The sequence below is a fragment of the Aythya fuligula genome, chromosome 24, assembly GCF_009819795.1.
Source record: "Aythya fuligula isolate bAytFul2 chromosome 24, bAytFul2.pri, whole genome shotgun sequence".
Taxonomy (NCBI): domain Eukaryota; kingdom Metazoa; phylum Chordata; class Aves; order Anseriformes; family Anatidae; genus Aythya; species Aythya fuligula.
In genome coordinates this window covers 5,858,687-5,878,943 of record NC_045582.1, presented here as the reverse complement: position 1 = coordinate 5,878,943, position 20,257 = coordinate 5,858,687, and the positions used below count along the sequence as shown (strand labels likewise).

The 20,257-nt window shown below is 56.2% G+C and overlaps 1 protein-coding gene across 2 annotated transcripts; it reads left to right on the top strand.

Moving 5' to 3' along the window:
• The first annotated feature begins 448 nt into the window (after positions 1–448).
• On the top strand, positions 449–19,950 carry PLEKHM1 (pleckstrin homology and RUN domain containing M1). Of its 2 annotated transcripts, none has more exons than XM_032202958.1 (12): positions 449–485; positions 3,751–3,832; positions 5,436–5,683; positions 7,079–7,714; positions 9,322–9,655; positions 12,345–12,585; positions 13,062–13,958; positions 15,817–15,962; positions 16,093–16,286; positions 16,752–16,815; positions 17,376–17,533; positions 19,691–19,950. In XM_032202958.1, exons 2-12 carry the CDS (start codon positions 3,791–3,793, stop codon positions 19,815–19,817), a joined length of 3,087 nt encoding a protein of 1,028 aa, XP_032058849.1. In that variant the 5' UTR covers positions 449–485; positions 3,751–3,790; the 3' UTR covers positions 19,818–19,950. The 2 variants fall into 2 exon arrangements, with proteins under 2 accessions (XP_032058849.1, XP_032058848.1); XM_032202957.1 differs by lacking the exon at positions 449–485 and adding an exon at positions 1,218–1,635.
• The last annotated feature ends 307 nt before the right edge of the window (positions 19,951–20,257 follow it).

The window sequence follows — 20,257 nt, the reverse complement described above, 5'->3', positions numbered from 1 at the left end:
GTGTGTACGTGTGTACTTATGTGTGTACATGTGTGTGTGCACATGCATGTACGTGTGTGCATATACATGTACGTGTGTGGTACACGTGTGCGTGTGCTTGTGTCCATGTATATGTGTGTTGTGTTTGCATGTACGTGTGCGCATGTTTGCACGTGTGCTTGTGTGTACGTGTGTGTGGTTTTTGCATGTACGTGTGTGTGCGTGTACACGTGTATGTGCACATGTAGATGTGTGTACACGTGTGTGCATGTACTTGTGTGCACATGTGCGTGTGCCCGTCCTTGCACACGCACCTCCCCGTGCCCGCTCCCGCGCTGCTGCCGCGCGCCCGCGCCCCGCCCCTTAGCCCCGCCCCTGGGGGCGTGGCCCCACCGCCCTCGGGCCCCGCCCCGCTGCGCGCCGCCGTCACGGGGGGCGAGGAGGGGCGGGGCGGGGCGGGACGCGCGGCCTCCGCTTCCGGGTTGTCGGCCGGGAGCGCGCAGCCGGTGAGCGGGGGCGGGGCCGGGCCGGGGGGGGGCGGGGAGGGGGCTGGGGAGGGAGGGGGCTGAGGGGGGACAGGGGCTGGGGGCTGGGGCCGGGCGCTGCCGGGCCCTGTCCCCGATCCTCCCCGTTCCGTGCCAGCAGCCCCCGCCGGCTGCCCGTGCCTCGGGAGCTCCGGTAGCGAGGTTCCCGCGAGCCGCCGGCGGCTGCCCCGTGCTGGCCGTGCCCGAGGCCGGACGGGGCCGGGGGCCGGGGGCCGCGGCCCTGCCCTGCCCTGCCCCCCGCCGGTCCTCGCGGCCCCCCCGCCGCCCTCCCCTCGGCCGCCCCCGCCGTGTCCCCCCCGGGCCGTGCCCTCCCCGCGGGCCCGGTGGCCGTGACCCGGCCGGGGCTGGCGCACGGGGGCGGCACCGGCTCGGGCGGACGAGCCCGGGGGCACCGGGCTGGGGGGGGCACGGGGCGGGCTGGAGGCGGCTCTGCCCCGCTGCTGGGGTAACGCGGCCTCTGCTTCGCCGCCACCCGGAGCTGCCCGCGGGGGCTGGGGCACGGGGCCGGGGCAGGAGGGGCCGGGTTCGGTAGCGAGCGGTGGCTCCTCGCTGCCCTGTGGGCCCCCGGCCGCTGCTCGCCGCGGGCACCCCTCTGCCAGGCTGCGGTCCCCTTGCGGCTGGAGAGCACCGGGCCTCCAGGGCCTGCAGGGCCACACCTGGGGCTTTCGGGGCCCCCCCGTGGCTGAAGCAGGGCTGGGCGTCCGTGGGGCCTTCGTGGAAGGCCGAAAGTTTCCCTCGTGCTGCAGCCAGGGCAGGACAGAGCTGTCCTGACGCAGGGCTCGGGCTGCCCGTCCCGTCACAGCTCCCGTTCTCCCTGGGTGGATGGGGCCCGGCCCTGTGCTCGTGCTTGGAAAATGAGTGGCTCCGTCTCCAGGCCTTGAGTCAGCGGCTGACGCCGTCCCATCGGCGGTTGTTTTCCATGCACAAAGTGCCGGTGGTGACTCGGTGTTTATTTATAACTTGTCGGGAGAGCGAAGCGCCGGGCTTTGGGACGGAGCGGAGGGTCACCGCCTAGGCTCGATCTCAACAAGCAGCTCCGGGGCTTGGGGCCACTTTGTTGCGTTCTGGGAATCGGACGGCTCTGCTCACGCACCGCGGGCTCCCTTCCTTGGTAGGTAAACCACACGAGCTGGCCTTCTGCCTTCTTGTTTTCTGGTTTATTTTGTTCTACTTTGGCTGTTTTGCTCAGCCCACAGAGCCCTTGAGGTGGCGGGTGCTGGGAGGCCACGTGGGGTTTGTGCCGTGGACGTGCTCCTGTCCATGCCCGCGTGTCCGTCCTGCGCCAGGTGCACCTGGAGACCAAACCCGGCGGTGGCTTTCCGAGGGCTCCGTGAGCATGTCGGGCAAGATCCGCCAACACGGCATGTTTGTTGTGCTCACTGCTCGGGGAGGTGCTGCCCCAGCAGATTGCTGGGTGAATTCATGGCACTGGGATGAACTGGTTGGACTGGTCATAGCGTGCGTCCTCAACCTCCTTCCTCCCGGGGAGGCTGGAGGAGCTGAGGCCAGCAAGGGAGCAGAGGTTTTGGGGACACCTCTGCTGGGGTCCGTCCTGTGCTTAGCAAGTCTGGAAGAGTTTGCAAAATCATCCCTTGCTGTGACAGCTGGGAACACGGGTTGCTGGGGCAGCCCCAGAGGCAGCACTGGCTCTTGCAGGAGCCACTCAGGTGCAGCAGCAGACGTGCCACCCTGTGCCCACTGCTGTGTCTGTCCCTCCAGCAGTGCTGAACCTCAGGGTGGCATCAGGCGAGCTGTGGGACCCATCAGCAGGAAGGCAGCAGGTAAAGGGGCAGAGTCTGACACTGGCTGAGCCTCCACGGCACAGGGCAGGGATGGGGACGGCTCCCCGTGGTCTTCAACCACTGCTGCCGTCACCTCGGCACCCTCTCCGCACCTGCTGCCCCCTGCCAAAATGCTGGGCAGCAGCTTGGAGCCAGAGGTGAACATTCCCGTAATCGCTGTGCTCCCGCCGGCCTGTGTCGCAATCCAGGGAGAGGAAATCTTATGACAAGCAGTGGCAAAAACAGTTTCCTTTTCTATTAAACTCTGGTGAACTCCGGCCACGCTGGGGATGGAGCTGGAGTTGCTCACCAAAGAGCTCCTGACCTGGGGCTGTGCCAAGATGGACCAACCACCCGCGCTGCTCAGGCTTTGGGATGCTCGGGCTTTGGGATTCACAGGATTTGGGCCACCTTTGCCTCCACAACTGGCCTTTGCAGTGGAAGTGCGTGGTCATACCCAGACCCTGCTGTCCACTGCTGGCTCTGTCCTCTGCTTCAATGGCAAAGCCACAGTGAGTGTGTCAACTCGAGGGAATACGTTTCCAACCCCTAGTCTTTGGGAAGCTTCATAGCAGCTGCTGCTGGAGCTTCTCTCAAGCTCATTTAAGCACCAGAGCACATTGTGTTGGAGCTGGGATGTGGCCACGGGCCAGCAGCCACGCGCCTTTGCTCCCAGAGCCTCCAGGTACACGCCGGTGTCGACAGACGGCTCCTAAGAGCTGGGTAGGAGGCCAAACATCAGAATTAAAGTCTCTTTGTTCTCTGCTACCACCTTCCTGTTACAGACAGCTCTGGCACAGCAGACAGTTCTCGGTCTGGCTTTGCCAGGGTTTCCCATAGTGGAGGGCAGTGGATTTTTTCCTTCTGCTCTGCGTTCTGCTGGGAAAGGGGCGACACTGGAGCATCTGCCTCTGAATGGAGCAACTGAGAACCGCATGGAGAGCCCTGAAGTGGCTGCTCAGACCGCTCTGTGACAGGCAGAATTGCTGTCACCTCCACATCCCCCCTGTGCCACCACAGTGGCGATGTCATCTTTGTTTTTCTGTGTCCCATCATTCGGGCTGCCCGGCCAAATGCAGGTGTTTTGCTGTCCTCGCTGCGTGCCTGGTGGTTGGCACTGCAGGTAGTGGGGGAGCAGAACAGAAGCAGTCCCTGGCCCTGCGCACGGCGCTGGTGGCTTGGCCAGCGTGCAGCCTGGCGTCTCACCGGGTTTAGTAATTAACCTGCAGAGGCTAATTACTGCTCTTGGTCTCTCGCTGTTGGCCACGCTCTGTTCTGTCTGTTCCCGTGTGGTCTTGGGTTGGTCCCGGCTGGAATGTGGCAGCAGTCTGGCTGGGAGCGCTCGCTGCTGCGTGACTCCGGGTGCCCTCTGCACGGCAGGCGGGTCCCCCGTGAGCCCAGTAGGTGACCAGCACTCAGACACGCTTCTCCTCCTTGTCCCAAAGGTGACATGTGAACACGGTGCCGGGAGCAGCAGCAGCTGAGATGCATTCGAGCCACGCCGATGACCCCAAGGAAGTCATACAGGTGAGTACATCACATGTGCCCTGAACCCCAGCCTGCTCCGGTTGCTCCCAGTGCAGCCCCAGTTCCTGGCTGGACGTGGTCAGACACGGCTGCGCTGCCAGCCGGGGCTGGGACACTGCAGGCAGGAGAAGGGTGGCTGGTGCTGGCGGAGCATCCTCGGGTGGTCTGCGTGGCTGTCCGAGTTGGAGCAGAGGTGGGTGGCTGCAAGTTAAACCCCACCAGGCTCCACCTTGGGATGTGCACTGAGGAGCTGGGGAGGGTTCTTGGCCCCTTACCCGGGGAAGGAGCATTGCTGCCGAGGCTGTTTGGGGTGTCTGGACTTTCTTCACTCAGCCTTTGGAGTCTGAACACATTTCACGAGCAAGGTTCAAACGCGGCAGTGAAGTCTGTGTCTTTAATTCATCCTGCAGCAGAATTATTCATGCATGACAGATAACATCGCTTGCACTCTTTAATCCTGTTAGCCCATGGTTGCTGCTCGCAGGCAGGTTGCTTGTGCTGGCAGATACGGGGGCAGCTGGGAAGGGGTGATATAATCAAGGATACAGCATGTATGTCCCTGAACTACAGCTGCCACAAACCTTACTTAGGTGCATTTCCCCTCCTGAAAAAGTATTTGGGGCTGGAAGTTTGTTAGGAGAAAATTTGTGGCTGAGAAAGGTTGGAGAGGAGAAGTCATTTGAAAAAATGTTACCGAACATCTCCCTTGCAAGGAGAACAGTCTCTCTGGAGCTGGGACTTGAGCAGCGCATCTGAACCCCAGCTCTGCCCCCTCCATTGCTCAGTGGCAGCGGCTGGTGCCTTTGGGTATGAATTCGGAGGGCTGCGTGATTGACACCCAAGTGCCAAGTGCTTGCTAGGTTCACGGCCAAGTTGGCAGAGTTTGCCAAATGTCTGCTGGGAAGTGCAGCTTTCATTTTAAATAAGGCTGACTGAGACATCTGGGCTCAGCTGCATTTAAAAAATCGTTTCCACCAGCATAAAATTGTTAAATTCATTGAATTTGCTTCTTTTTCACTCTGGTGGAAGGAGGAGGAAAGCAGAACTGTTGGAATGTGAAATCCCCATGTTACGGCTTCTGAGCTCACCCCGGCTCCCAGAAGAGTACAGCAAACAACACAAGCTGTCCTCTCAAAAGCATTTGCCACAATGGCTTTGATTTCTGTGAGGGGTTACCTCCTTAGCGTTCCTTGTTTATCACCCGTGCTTATTTAATCCATGTGTTTTCCCTGAGCAAATGCCTGGAAAGAAAGAACCAATTTCTTTTCTCCACCCTCTTAAGCAATGTGATGTCTTTGGAAGTGCTGCACGCTCTAAAGGCAACCCCAGAAACCCAGTGGGCCCCAAAACGTGAGCTAAAGGAAGAACTATTTGCATAAATTACTTGTTTAAAAAAGGCAATCGACGCTGATGCCAAGAGCGTGAGTCCCCAGCTGGACTGGTTCAGCTGTAATGCTTGCTGATGGTCTCTGCGGGGCACGTGGATAAAGCAGGAATTGCATGGTGCCTCTCTGGATGAGCCTTGCAGTTTTGGAGCCCTTTTATTGCCCTTTTTTCCTGACACGTATCCTTACTACCTAAGCCTGCACCTCCTGTGTTGCAGCTGATCAAGAAGCAGCTGGTGAGCGCGATCAAGGCGCTGCAGAAGCAGTACGTCTCTTCAGATGCCGTTGTGACCAGCGACGATGGGAACGCCAACACCCTCTGCAGCGCCCTGGAGGCCGTCTTTGTGCATGGGCTGAAGGCGAAGCACATAAAGACAGAGGCGGGGGGGAAAGGGAAGAAAGCAGGCGGCCGCCTGCCGCTTCCCCAGCCTGTCTTTTGGGGCCTGCTGAAGAGCATCACGCACCGGTGAGTTTGCACACCCAGGTTTCTGCCCTCCCTTTGGCACCAAGAGGGGCAAACACCACAAAATTTTAAGGGGAGCTGGCTGGACAGGGGTTTGCTTTGCTCCCGCTCCCTGTACCCTTCATCCCTACAGCCAAAATGTTGGATAGTCTCAAAGGGTGTCCTGCTGGGCAGGGGCTGCCCAGGACCACGGCAGGCTCCGGAGGAGGAGGGCAAAACCCCTCTGGAGCTGAGTGATGCTGTGGGGCTAGGCACAGGGCACCTGCTGGTACCAGCACGGCCTCTAAGCATGTGCTGGGGGTTTGGTGACATTTGGGACTTAGGCAATGTCACCACTTAAAGCTTCGCCTGCACCAGGCGTTAAACTGCTGTGCCAGCTTGGGGCATGCTCCTGTTTAATTCTGGGGAACCAGGCTGTGTAGGGGGGCTTGGTGTCCCCAGTGGGACCGGAGGACCGTGACTGCACAGCGCAGGGCCTGGTCTCCCTCCTGGCATTTACCTTTTGGGGACAATCGTGCTTCTCTTCTCCATGCCCAAAAAGAGGAGAATCGGGCCTGACCTTATCTGTGAATCTTGTGGAGTTCTCGTGTGTGTAGCTATCATTACTTGCTGGGGTTTTTGAGCCACTCCCTAGGCAGAGTCTTTCCACACAAAGTAACAACCCACAAAGAAGTATTTTTGAAAGCCTCATCCAACGCCATCAGCGACTCTTGAATTATGAAAGAGTGGATGAAAATAGCAGATTCACACGGCATGGGGGATATTTTTGTGCCCTTTGAAGATTTTCATCTTTGAGAGACAGATTAAAAACTTCAGAAAGTTCTGCTCTAATTTTTGTAGCATCTGAAGTGTCAACTACAGAGGTATGAGCTAGGGCCAGGGGGGATTAGGAAGGATGGTGTCGCTGTTGGATTTGGGGAAAAAACAGCTGAAGTCAGGAGGCTGAGACTGGTTGAGGAATTTCACTCAAGCCTTGTGCTTTGCTTTTTGGCTTGCCATGGCGGTTTCCACTGTGTTTTGGCTGGTGGGAAATGTGGAACTAGAACTTGGACATATGGTTGTCACCAATGAGTGACACAAATGAGTTTTCCCCTCGTCTCCTTCCCATGGTCCAGGGCAAGCACAGAGACACTGGAGATGTCTCCAGCCAGAGCAGCAGTGCCCAGGGGCACCCCCCAGGGATGGCTGGGCTCATCACCAATATATTTGGTTTAGAGGAACTCAGGAGTTGTTTTTTTTCTCTCTGTGGGAAACCACATTTTCCACGGAACAAAGATTTTCCACTGCCTGTTCTGACCCAACTCCTAATCTCCCATAGCAGAACAGTCTGGCAGCCCGGGATGGACTAGAAATGCAGCCCCTCACCTCCTCTTCGATTCTTTTTCTCTCTTGCCCCAGGAACATTGTCTCAGAGCTGGAACAACTCATTTTTATCAACACGGACGTCGGCCGCTGCCGGGCCTGGCTGAGGCTGGCTTTGAACGATGGCCTCGTGGAGTGCTACTTGAAGCTGCTGCTGCGGGAGAGGCCGCGGCTGCCTGAGTACTACCAGTCCACGGCTCTGCTTTTGGACGCTGAGGAGTGCGAGTTCCTCCTTAGCTACCTGCAGGGCTTAACATCCTTAACCTTTCAGCTGTCTTATAAATCGGCAGTGTTGAACGAGTGGACTGTCACCCCTCTCTCCCTGTCCGGGCTGTGTCCTGTTTCGGAGCTGCTGGAGCCCCTGACGTCCTCGACATCGGAGCCCCGGAGAAAAGCGTCGCTGGGTTCCATCTCCCAGTCTTCGGGATCGGATGAGATTGAAATTCAGCCCTCCATCCTGCCCATCAGCAAAACCGGTGTCAAAACCAAGCTGACATCGTCCTCGCTGAGCCTCAACACAACAGGCTCGTCCCAGCTGTCCTCCAGCCTCGGCTCTGACAGCGCCCTCCAGCCTCACTGCGCCCAGAGCCCTGAGCGGAGCGAGGAGCCGCTCTCCTGCGACTCTGACCTGGGCACAGCCACTGCCGAGGACCTGGACAAGTCACTACAAGAGTGAGTCTTTCCCCAGACCTCTTCAGTGGGATTTCTAACCCCTTTATTTTCTCTCTATAGGTAGGAAGGCTTTCTCCCCTTTTTAACAGGCTGCTTTTTCCTCCTGGAAATAGCCTGAAAGGTTAAAAGATGAAATGCTTGGCACAGCTTGCCAGGACCCTGCTGCCAAGGCAAATGAGTACCTGAGGACTGAAGTGTGTGCCTGTCCTCTCTGCCAGGGCAGACACGTCAGAAAAATGCTGCTCCCTGCTTTCAGGAATGTGACATCTCCATGGCATACGCTTGGGGCTTTTTGGCAGGGAAGAAATGAATTTGGTCATAGGAAGGGGTTCTAATTTGCACCTTCTGCAGATACTTCAAAGGAGGAAGGTTGTTAGTTTGTCATCCTCGTGATTTATTTCTGCAAAACACTCAGACGGCAAGCACAAGGATCTCCAGCAGGCTGTATAAGCTCTGAGTAATCAGCAAATATTTTCCCCGCTGCCCTGAAAAACGAAGGATGTGTTGTCTGACTGAGCCTGGCCTTGGGGTGGCGTTTGGCAACTGCACGCTGCCCGGTGTTGGCTTTAGAGAGGGCTGCAAGGCTGTGAGCACAGCTATAACTGCTGCATCTCACCCTGCTTGCTTGGAAGAGGCCACCTTTAGTGGCAGAGCCAGAGCTGGGCAAGGGCTCTCTCAGATTGTGACCAAACAGCCATTTCACATTGGTCTGAAACAGCAAGTGTGCTGAAATTCCCACAAAAGCAGAAACACTTTGCTTTCAGTTGACCAGCAGGATGAATGCCTTTAAAACCTTCTTGTTTCAGGTCACTTTATGCCCATGTAACAAGCAAAAAAAACACACGGAGGCAAGTTTTAAAACAAAAGTAGAATTTTGAATGGAATGGTCAAACTGAAACGGGAGACTTGTAAATGAAACATTACCTTTGTTGTAAATGTTTTTTTGGCCAGAAGAGTTGTGCACATCAGCCCAAGCTCATGAGGAGTTTTGAAGTGCTTAAAGCTGACATTTTTGGCAAGCTGGTTAATTGCTCAGTTATTTCCCAAGGTTTAGAGCTCTTGCCTGCGCTTCCCCATCAATAACAGCGTTGTTACCTACTTCTAGGATTTTGCATTTTATCATAATTCTGGAAGAACCACCCTTGATTTGACTAAACTCGCGATGGAAAGACTTTGTTTTGAATTTTCAGCTGGGCTGGTTTAGTTTGACTTGGTGCAGCAGAGGCATGGGACCAGCATCTGGCATGGCCAAGCTCCACTTAAAGTTGCTTGTTAATGGTTACAAAAACATCTGAAATTCGGGGGTGTGTTCAGGAGTCATACCATGGGCCGGGGGCCCATTAACCCCTTAGTGTCAGAAGTAAATGAAAATCCAGTAACGCAGGTCAGTAGGAAGAGCATCCTTTGTGGGGTCTTTGGCTGGTGATGTGCTGGCGGCTGGACAATTTGTGTTTCCTGGGGGCAGGGCTGGTGCCTGGCAGCTTGGAGCTGTCAGCCCGCCGGGGCTGAGCCCTGCTCTGGGGGCTGGCACTGAAGAACCAGGCACAGCCGCATGCTAGGTCCAGGTCAGCGCAGCTGCACCGAGCTCACTGCTGTTTCTTTCTTAGGGTTCTGTCCGAGTTCAGCAAAGCCAAGCCGAGCCACGATGCCCCACCAGACCAGCTCGTCCCCGCCGTGCTGGGGTGCTCCCCGCCGCAGCCCGCCTGCCCCCCAGCACCCCCGGCACCCTCTGAGGATGCTCGCCCACCGCCACCTCCCACCAGACAGAGGGGCAGTGTCCATGCTGTCCCCCAGGATGATGCCAGCGTCCCAGCCCCGCGTCCCGGCGGCACTGATGGAGCAGAGGAAGGCGGCCACGGTGTGGTCGGCAGCAGCGAGGGCGGCCACGCGGTGCGCAGCCCCGCAGCCGAGTACCTCCTTTCTCCGCTGCCGGGTTGCCCAGTAGGTGTCCCAGCTCGTGTGCTGTGCTCCCCAGTATCCTTGTTTTTATGCTTCCTGATCTAATGGGAAAGGAAGGTGAAGGTGGTGACAACTTTGGTAGGCTCTAGTTTCTCTGAACTCTCATCTTCAGGGCCACCGGTGGCACATTTGGTATAAATAACACATAACGCGAGAATCAGCAGGAAGAGGTGGTGGGAGTGCTCCCTGCTCCGTGCACACCTTCCTGGGCCCCACAGAGGTGTGGCCGTGCAGCCATCCTGGGCATGTTGGACCTAAGTAAATATTTCCTGGCAAAAAGAATTCCAAAGCATTTGAAACCCCTCGTGGCAAGCTGGTTGTCCCTCACCCAGTCCCCAACAAGAGAAGTTTTCTGTTTTATTAATGATATCTGAAGGGTGATGAGCTCTTGCACAAATCTAGCCCTCAGCTCTCTGAGCTGACAGAACAGCTCAAGAATGGATTTTCTCCTGGGCTGGGGCCAGGGGACTTTCCTTCACCCTTGTAAGAGGAGGGAGAAGCACTACCTAGGCAGGAAACAAATTGCAGTTGTGCAGTGGAAGAACATTCACCCAACACATCTGTTCCCGAAGCAGGATGGTGTTCCCTGGTGCTCAGGCTCGCCTCAGGAGCAGTGCACATCCCTCTTGCAGTCCTCTGCGATCCACTTGCTTTTGCTTTTAAGAAACCCTTCAAACAGTCCCATCCCCTGCCTAACTCTGTCTCGCGCCTGACTCATCCTTCCACCCCAGGGAGGTTAGGATCTTCTTTGCACACCAACAAGCGGTTTCTCTTTTGGGTCCCGGCTCCTTTCGGCTCCTTCCCGGTTATCCCATTTCCGCTGCTTCCTCCTGGCGCTGGGCCAGGCTGACTAATCTGCGTATAACATACGGTGTCAACAGGAAATCCCCTCCTGCTTTCCCATGACTCATGGAGCAACCTGCATTCCTCGCCCCAGAGTAAACAGAGGCTTCCTATAGCGCCTTGTGTTCCTCCTGTAGGGTGGCGCAGACTCTCCCGCTGTGACTTGGTTTGTGGTCGGAATAAAAGGCTCTTTGATAGCAAGGTAGGGTCCTTCCTGGTGGGACACAGCCCTGGTGGGACACATCCCTGGAAGGGATGCTCTGGGTCTGGCAAGGCTGCTCCCTTTTGCAGGAGGCCTGATCTGGGTCGTGTTTTGCTCCTGGTGTTTGTTCAGAGGCCTGTCCCACAACCTCTCTCCCTGCTTGCAGCCAGACAAACTCCTGGAGAAGTTACAGCTTTGTGTTCTTTCAGCTTAACAGACGTCCTTCAGCTTTCAGGTCTCAGCCCCTCATGACATAGCGAGACAAATGTTTTCTCTGCCTTCCCCGCTTTGCTTTTCTTCTCAAATAGACAGCAGAACGTTGCTTGTAGCATCCGCTTGCAAGACAGGACTAGGACCTAGATGTCTTCTCTGCTTCTCCCTGGTAATAAATAATGTTCCTGGCCCCTGCTCCTGCACTGAGCTGGTGTCTCACCTCACCTCAGAAATGCTTGCTGAACCAAAGGCCTTGCATGTGGATGTTGCAGGGAGTGTGCTCCTTCCCCAGAGCCCTCTGTGACTTCAGGGCAGGAGAACCAGTCAGTTTGTGTTTCTGGGCTTCCAAATCGCAGCGCTTCTTTGTGGCTCAGCAGAGGGGTGCTCTCAGCCCTGCAGCAGCGCTTAAGGGGCACTGTACATTGCACTTTGCTGCGCCCCAACTAAACCTACGGTCAGAAAGCGGTTTGGTGATGTTGTGGGTTAACCCAACCAGCAGCTCAGCACCACACAGCTGTTCGCTCACCCTCCCCTCTCCCTCTGTGGGATGGGGGAGAGAATTAGAAAGAAATGAAAGCCTGTGGGTTGAGATAAAGACAGTTTATTAGGACAGAAAAGAAAGGAAAATAATAATAATGATGATAATAGTACTACTACTAATAATGTGTACAAACAAATGATGCACTGTGCAATTGCTCACCACCCGCTGACCGATGCCCAGCCTACCCCCAAGCAGCCGGTCCCCCCACCCTGGCCAGCCCCCCCCATTAATTGTTCACATCACGTCCTATGGTATGGAATACCCCTTTGGCCAGTTCAGGGCAGTCATCCTGGGTCTGTCCCCTCCCAGCTCCTGCTGCACCCCCAGCCTGCCCACTGGCAGGACAGAGCGAGAAGCTGAAAAGTCCTTGGCTTAGTGTAAGCACTGCTCTGCTACAATTAAAACATCAGCGTGGTATCAACATTATTCTCACCCTAAATCCCAAACACAGCACCCTACCCGCTACTAGGAGGAAAATTAACTCTATCCTAGCCAAAACCAGGACACGTGAGGACAACCAGGCAGCAGCCCGACGTGGTGAGGTGATGCGCAATGGTGCCAGCTGCACCCTCAGGCTCATTGAGCACTTCTTCCTCGGTGTGAGCAATGACAACCTCCCTGCAGGGTGGTGTTTGCTCTGTCACCCACCCGTGGACATCCCTGCCGTCAGCTCCCCAGTTGTGTTAGCCAGGCAGTTGGGGCAGCTGGCAGCCCGTCCACGCTCCCCGAAATAGGGCCGCTCACTGGCAGCGTGCAGCCAGAGTGTGCTGGGGGGGCCAAAGTCACTGTGCTGGGTATGCATGGGGCCACCGTGGATGCATGGGTTTGAGTTTGTTGGTGAGGTGTCTTTTTTCATACATTTTTTTTAACAGAAAAGAAAGAGTTGGATCTCGGAAGATGATTTCTACAGGCCTTCTGCAGGAGAGAGTGGCAAAAGCCCAGCTGACATCAACGGCTTCGTGCCAGACGGTGCTGGGGAGGGCCCGGCCCCGGGGCTGATCAGTGCTCTCGACTTGGAAAGGCTGTCGGTGCCTTCCTCACGGGGCGGGAAGCCCAAACTCTCACCCGAGCGGGAGCAAAAGGGCTTCAGCGTCGTGCATCGCCGGCAGATGGGTGCGTGACCCCCACTTTAAGCACGCGTCTGCTGCAGGCAGCGCTCAAGGGCTGGGCAGGGAATTTGGGTGGTCGCCTGTCTGGGAGCAGCCCTTGCCATCAGCTGGTGGTGGTGCTGGAAGCTCCAGAAAAGGCAGAGATCCTCAGTGTGGCTGAGCCCCCCGTAGCTCTGGTGGGAAGCCCTTTAGGGACAGAGGACGTGCGCTGGGTGCCTCTGCCCCCATGGCTCTGCCCACCTTGCAGGACAGATTTCTTTTACGCCATCCCTCTCATTCTTAACCTCAAAACCAAATGCATGGGGACGATTACAGGGGCCCAGCAAGCAGGTCCTGCAAACTCCTGCCCCGTTGCACCTCCCAGCAGGACTGACTCAAAGCTGCAATGCCTCTGGCTGCTGTCCACGAGCTGCCTGTCGGCTCTTCTCTGCCCACCTCATTTGCCTTTTGGTTATACTGAGACGTTTGCTTTTGCCCAAGGTCTTTCCAACCCCTTCCGAGGACTCCTGAAGCTTGGCACCCTGGAGCGGAGAGGAGCCATGGGCATCTGGAAGGAGTTTTCCTGCGAGCTGTCACCACTGGAGCTCCGGCTCTTCCTGGACCACGAGGACCGCATCTGCGTCGAGAGCTACTCGCTGCTGCGGTGCGAGTCGCTGGCGCTGACGCACTCGGACGGACGCTTCGAGCTGGTTTTCCTGGGGAAAAAGCTCTACCTACGAGCTCCTTCTCGAGACGAGGCCGAGGACTGGCTGGACAGGATCCGGGAGGCGCTGCAGAAGTGCCGGCCTCAGCTGGAGGAGGAGGAGTGGGAGACGCTGGAGTACCCCGAAGATGGTGGCGAAGGCAGTGATCCCGCTGCTGTCCTCCAGTACAACGAAGCACCTGGGACCAGCTTCGATTGGACTTCAGCTCATGAACCAGAACTGGATGCAATCAAAGAGTCTGTTCTGTACGTGGACGTAGACAAAACATGGGTCCCTTTTATTTTTTCCCTGTCACTGGAAACCTTGAAGTGCTTTAAGGTGAGGAACAATGACAAAATCTTAAGCAACAGTTATGGCATAGAGACGATCCAGGACATTCTTCCAGACACCAGCCTCGGGGGACCATCGTTCTTCAAGGTGATCACCTCCAAAGCTGTCCTGAAGCTGCAGGCTGAGAGCGCAGAAGAAGCAGCATCGTGGAGGGAGCTGGTCCGAGGGGTGCTCGCCTCCTACCTAGAGGTGGCGGAGGAGGCCCTGACGCTGGGTGGCAGCTTGGATGGCAACTCCCAGGTCCTCCTCAAGAGCATCGTGAAGGAGAACGGCTTCTTGCTGCAATACCTGGTGGCCATCCCCGTGGAGAAGGGCCTGGACTCTCAGAGCTTCATCTGCGCAGGTATACGGGGGCTGGTTTGAAAACAAGGATCCCAGCTCTGTCTTGGAGGATAATGTCAAGTTCATTAAGGTTAACGAGGTGACCAAATGCTCTGAGCCCTGCTGCCAACCCCTGTAGCAGGTGGCACCAAAGCCCCTAGGTTGGGCTTCACATCCCAAAGCAGTGGCGTCTTTGGCAGTCCCTGGGCACGGGGTGAGTCCCCAAATACCAGATCCCCATCACACCCCTGCACTGCCTCCAAGGTCAAAGTGGGCTGCTGCTGGGGTCCTGCTTAAGAGATTTATGGTGTAGACAGCAGGGACATTGGCTTCAGTCAAACTCAGGTGGACCTGGTGGAGCTGAGGGGCCCAGGACCCCCTTTCTGGGCATTGGGTGGCCCCAACCTGTGGGGAAGGTGTAGTCAAGGGCAAACCCGAGCCATGGGGGTAGAGCTGTTTTTCCAGTAATGCAGCACAGGAGCAAACGTTGCGATGGGTGTGACAAGCCAATTTTGTGCAATGTTCGTTTGACCTTCAGCACAACGCCTCCCAGCACGCTGGGTGACGCTGGCTTAATAGGATAACGCTCTCTGACCTCTATGGGAGGTGTAATTTGTTCTTTACCTCAGTAAGCCAATTAAACTTCAGATTTCTTTCCGGCTTCAATTATATTTCTTGTACCCCCCAGCAGTTTTTTTTCTAGATCTCCTTTTTTTTTTTTTTATAAGGTATTTTTCAGTCTTTTTTTATTTGGTCTCTACCTTCCCCTCCAGGCTCTGTCCTGCACCTTCCACCTACCAATAGATGGAAGCAGCAAGCCAAAAAGGCCGATCTCACTTCCCAGTTTCTTTGTGTAGGTTTCCTTGGGCATCTGCCTGCCCTTCTCCGCAGCTCTGCCTCCTTCCACCCAGTTCCGACCTGTGGCTCAGGATGCCCGTGCTCGCCCTTCTCCTGCTGTGCCACCCTTTTGGTACAGGAGTGGGTTCTTTGTATGTCAGAGTGGGACAAGCCAGAAGAAATAGAAGCATTTTTGTTTAATGCAGAGAGCAACATCTGAGCTCCATTGTTTCTTTTTACTGCACTCCAGCTACTCCAGAGTGCAAAGTGTTGGACGTTAAAGCCTTGGCAGAGGGTGGTGGAGCAGCCCCAGCTCTTCCCAGGGCAGACACAGCCTCCAGCTGCACCCGCTGGAGCTCAGAGACCCACTGACTCTGTTGGTTATTTTAGAGAAGTGAACCCAGTAAAAATAGCACAGAGTTTTCCTGTCTTTACGACTCCAGCTCAGATGTGCTCGCTTCTCCAGCAGCTGTAAAAGCCATGCACGCCTCCCCTGAGACCTAAGCCAGGTTCTTGCAGGGTTGCACACTGCTGTGATAGAGGGGTCTGCTCTTTTGCTTCTCCCAGCCCCATATTGCCACTCATGGGTGCGGAGCCCGGGCTTTGATGCTGCTCCCTGCAGCAGTGCCATGCGGAAAGCAGAACCGGGTAGAGCTGCTGGGGCCGGTGGTGGAACGGGCAGGTGGGATTTTGGTTCTTCCCTGGCCCACTGTGATGTTCTTACAGGTCAATTTTCCTAAAAGAAGGAGAAAAACAGTTTGAATTGAACCAGTTTATGGATCAAAAAATGTGGTGGGTTGAGGTGCCTTGTTTAGGAATGTTCCTGCTGGGCCATTCTGATCTGAATTCCAACCCCTTGTGCAGGAAGGTGCTGGGAGCTCCCGGCCAGCGTCCTGTCACGTGCTTTAGCCAGTCTCTGACCCTCTCAAAGATTTCCCTGCCCCATTCTCCCCACAAAAGCTTCTCCCCTGCTCCAGCAGCAGCATGTTGGGCCCTGGGGCAGCGCGGGTCCCCTCTCACCATCTTCTGTCTGCCCCCCGAAGGCTGCTCCAGGCAGATCGGCTTCTCCTTCGTGAAGCCCAAGCTCTGCGCCTTCTCTGGGCTCTACTACTGCGACAGCTGCCACCGGGACGACGAGACGGTGATCCCCTCACGCCTCATCCACAACTGGGACCTGACCAAGCGAGGGGTAAGCCCAGGCTGAGTCCATGCTGAGCGCAAGGAGATGTCCCTCTGAACGCTCCCACCATCAGCAGGGGTGGAAACATCTCCCCAGGCTTTCCCGCAAGCCCCTCACACCCAGTCTCTTCCTGCTGCAGGTCTGCCGGCAGGCGCTGAAGTTCCTCACCCAGATCCGTAACCAGCCACTGATCGACCTCAAGCTGGTCAACGAGAGCCTCTATGACCATGTGGAGAGGATGAGGCGAATCCTCCGGAGCAGGGAGCAGCTGAAGCTGCTTGGAGATTACCTCATCATGTGCCGCAGCGGGGCCCTGAAGGAGCTGAGCAAGCGGTGAGCACCCTGAGTCCCCTCTCGTGCTCCAGGGTTTCACCTTGCTCTGTCATCGTTGCTGCCGTAGGCTGGGGGTGCCCAGGGTACTGGACAGGATCATCTCCTGGCCCTTGGGTCTGTGCCCTGCTCCTTATTGTCTCATCAGGGTGAGGACTGGTTTTCACCTCTGTGTCATGTGCTGGAAGAAGTTACCCGTCTGTTTGTGGGGCAGCACGTGGAGATGGGACTGAGGAATCGTTTTCCTGACCAAGGCTGGACAGGAAACACCTGGGAAAATAGATATTTTTTCCCCCCTTTGAAATGCTCTCAAACAATTTTCAATGGCAGGATTTGGGATGTGTTGTTTGGTGTGAAATCAGGTTTGCAGTAACATTGAGTCTGCATCGCCTGGGCTCTTTTTACTGTGAGGCTGTCTGAGATGTGGTCTAAAGTGTCTAACACATTCCCCTCTGTGCTTGTTTGAAGGCTTGATCACAGGAACTACCTCTTGGAGTGTCCCCACAAGTACAGTGTCACTGATCTGCGGCAGGTGAGAGCTTTGCATTGTAGTTTTGCTGATACAGAACATCCCCATTTCTGCCTGTGGAGACACTGCGTGGAACACAGCACTTCTTCAGCAGAAGATTTCAGGCTGCTCAGTTCCTTTTTGCCTTGCTTTCTGTTATCACGTGCCTTCTGCAAGTCTTGCACATTAGCTTGGAGGCTAAAATAAGTGACCTGTATCCTCCAAGAACTGTGGAGATTACACGGTAACTTGTTTCACCTCCCATTAAGTCAGTATTGCTCATCACCGTACCAGCTGCCATCTGTCACAACTTCTGGAGACGGTCAGTAGGCTTTACAGCAGTAGAATTTTGCATTAACCCCAAAGCTAGGAACCATCCTGGCAGCTTTTGGGTGCTGCTGTGGGTTTATTTTGGCATCCCATTGAGATGCTAAACCCCAAGGCAGGCACGTGGGATCTTGGGTTGGTTTGGGAGGACAGCCTTGTCTCCATAGGCAGCACGAAGCGTGAGTGCAATGTGCGTTTTGCACAGCGCACACCCCTCCAGCTGCAGGCTCCGTGTGCCTGATGTCTGTGCTCCACAGATAGCTGATGGCATCTTCGAGACGTTCCTGCAGTCTCTGATCCAGTTCGCGTCCCATCACGTCTACAACTGCGACCTGTGCACCCAGCGAGGCTTCATCTGCCAGATCTGCAACCGCAGCGACATCATCTTTCCCTTCGAGTTTGACACCACCACCAGGTGAGTGACGTCTCCCTCGCTTTGTGCCTGAGGATGGGTGTGTTTACTGCTGGGCTTTGTGTTTTCTGTTGAAATCCTCCTCTAAAGAGACCAAATCCTTCCCGCATAGAGCCTGTTGCAAGGTGTAGGTGCTGTAGCTGGAGGGTGATTCTTGTCTCACTGGATCAGCTCAGAACTGATTATAAACCTTTTCCTGGCAGAGACACTTAACAGGCTGGTGGTCTGCATGAGCTTGCTTTGCCTAAAAGCAGCTCCTAAAACATCCAGAAGCTGCAGAAAATATCACCAAGACTAGGGTCCCCTGGTGCGTTTTCTCTGCAAATATTCCCAGGGTGGCTGAGCAGGATCGCTCATTATCCCTCCTTGCTGCAGGGACAGCACAGTGCTTGTTAAGAGGACAGTGTCCCCAGGGAACTGATTTTCCCTGTTAAGAGCCCGTGGGCACTGGGAAGAACTGGCACATGGGGCTGAGCTGCGCCGGCAGCAGGACAGAGGTCGCGTGTGCTGGGAGCTGGGCTCTGAAGTTGTCGACCTCCTTTGTGTCAGGGGAGGCCGAGTGGGGTTTTGCAGCAGGAAGGCAGCTCAATAACATCCTCGCTGAGCTGAACCCAGCTTCCTGCCCCTCCGCCACGCGTGTGACAGCCAGCCGCACGGGTCACACCGCGACTCGCTGCAGGATGCAACCGAAACGCCTCCGAACAATAACCCAGCCGGGCGAGTGACGTTTGCATTTGCAGCAGCCGCTTCCTGAGGCCACCGTGCTGCAGGTGGAGGCAGAAGCTGCTGCTTTTGGGGAGGGGCTCACTCAGAAACTCGCAGGGCAAAACCTCCGCTTCGCAACCCGCCCCCTGCAGCAGCAGGAGGAGGAGGAGCCGCCTGAAAAATATTCCCCTGGGAAAGCACAGGGCACCAGGCAGCACCCTGCTGTCCCGTCTGTCTGTGCACAGGCGGTTTCCATATCTCAAGCAACTCTGGGTTTGCACCCGCCTGCTGGGAGCAAGGTTTGAGCCCAGAATTTTCATCCCGTGGTATTTTGGCAGTCTCCTGGCACATTGCTCTGCATCCTGCACTCCCTCTGCCGTTGCTCTGTCTGGCAGCCCCTGCTTCCTTTGGGAAATACAGCTCAGGTCTCACATGGCGCTGGAAGCTCAGCTCCAGGTTGACGGCATTAAACAAGGCACGTCTGCAGTCAGCTGAGCACCAGGCATTTGCAGCGCTCAGGGCATTTCAGCTAGCTGACCCACCGGCATGTGGATCAGCTGCATTTTGCTGCTGCTTGCAAGGTGAGAAAGGTGGGGATCCATGACAGGGAGAAGAGGAAAGTGAGCCCAGCCTCTTAGCACTGACTGCTGTTTACTCGAGATAACTCGTGAACGCCCCTCACAAAATGGGTGTCTCCCGCAAGCCAGCCCCACACAAGGTGTAATTTACAGCTGTTTACATTCCTGCTGCATCGCGGCCGCCCTGGTGCAGGCCAGCTCCAAACGCTGCACTCAGAGGCTGCCCAACCCCAGGGTGGCTCTCATGTCCCCAAACAATGTCCCTGGCTGTTCTGCAGGCTGTGACACTGACTTGTGCAGGGTGGGGGTCTCCAGGCTGTGCCCCCAATGTGGCGAGCAGAGGGGAAAACCTTGCAGAGAGCCGCATCTTGTCCTCGCCAGTACAGCTGGGCTCAGGCTGCCCTGTGACTTCGCAGGGTTTAGGGGCTCAGCCTGCAACGTTTTACTTGATCTTGTGCTGCTTGGAAGCCTCTTCCCCCTCCTGCCCTGCTCCGAAAGCAGAGTGCAAAGCTCACAGCTCACTTGATATCTTGCTCTTTCATCTGCAAAAAGCCAGCAAGGTGCTGGCAGCTGATGCTCAGTGCAGGGGTTGCTCTTTCGGGCAGAGCTGCTGCTTTTCTCCTGTGTTTGCTGGAGGCAGGGCTTTTGGTGGATGAATTACTGCTCTTGCTAGCAAAGCTTGCCGTTTTGTGTCCAGCAGGTGGCTGGATCCTGCCAGGGCCAGCCGATGTGTCGAGTCATCAGGGCTTGTCTCTCTCTGGGCACTTACTTGGAGGAAAGGGAAACAAGGAAGCATCCCCAGGTCCAGTTTGGTGGGAGAAGCACAGTCATTGCCCGATGTTGCCAACAGGATGGGATTTTCCTTGCTTTGTTCTAGGTGCAGTAACTGCAAAACCGTCTTCCACCGGGAGTGCCAGGCCAGTGCCCAGTCCTGCCCGCGCTGTGAGCGCCGCCGGCGATACCAGCAGGAACAGGAGGCGGATGGTGCAGGGCCAAGCCTCTAGCACCTGTGGATTGGCCCGAAGACAGCACTTGGCCTCTCCGAGAGCTCCAAGACAGCCAAGAGTTGGGGGCTGGCATGCTTGGAGGTGTCAAGCATGGACCCCAGGAGCTGCCAGTGCTGAGCAATGAGCCACGGCTGGGGGCTGCTCCTGCACCCAGGAACCCTGCAGCCTTCAGGGGCTGAGCCAGGGGAGCCAGAGCTGGCCGGGAGCGAGCTGGTGCTGTGTGGGGCTGGGGCCAGCAGCCACCTGCTGCCGAATCCCCCAGCAGCGCTTCCCCCGGCGATGGAGATGCAGCGGCTTTCCCGGGTGCACGTCAGGATTTCAAATCAAGGGTGTGGATAAACTGACATTGATTAAAGCTCTAGTTTTTTAGGATGTTCGGTACAGAAAACTGCTATTTTTATATGTAGGGGTTTTGCACAGAACTCGCTTGCCTGCTT

Excerpts from the sequence above, each read along its gene's own strand:
- PLEKHM1 (XM_032202958.1), top strand. The coding sequence starts at position 3,791 with ATGCATTCGAGCCACGCCGATGACCCCAAGGAAGTCATACAG. Across the intron at positions 16,287-16,751 it reads CTGAAGGAGCTGAGCAAGCG|GCTTGATCACAGGAACTACC; the intron begins GTGAGCACCCTG and ends GCTTGTTTGAAG. Across the intron at positions 17,534-19,690 it reads GAGTTTGACACCACCACCAG|GTGCAGTAACTGCAAAACCG; the intron begins GTGAGTGACGTC and ends GCTTTGTTCTAG.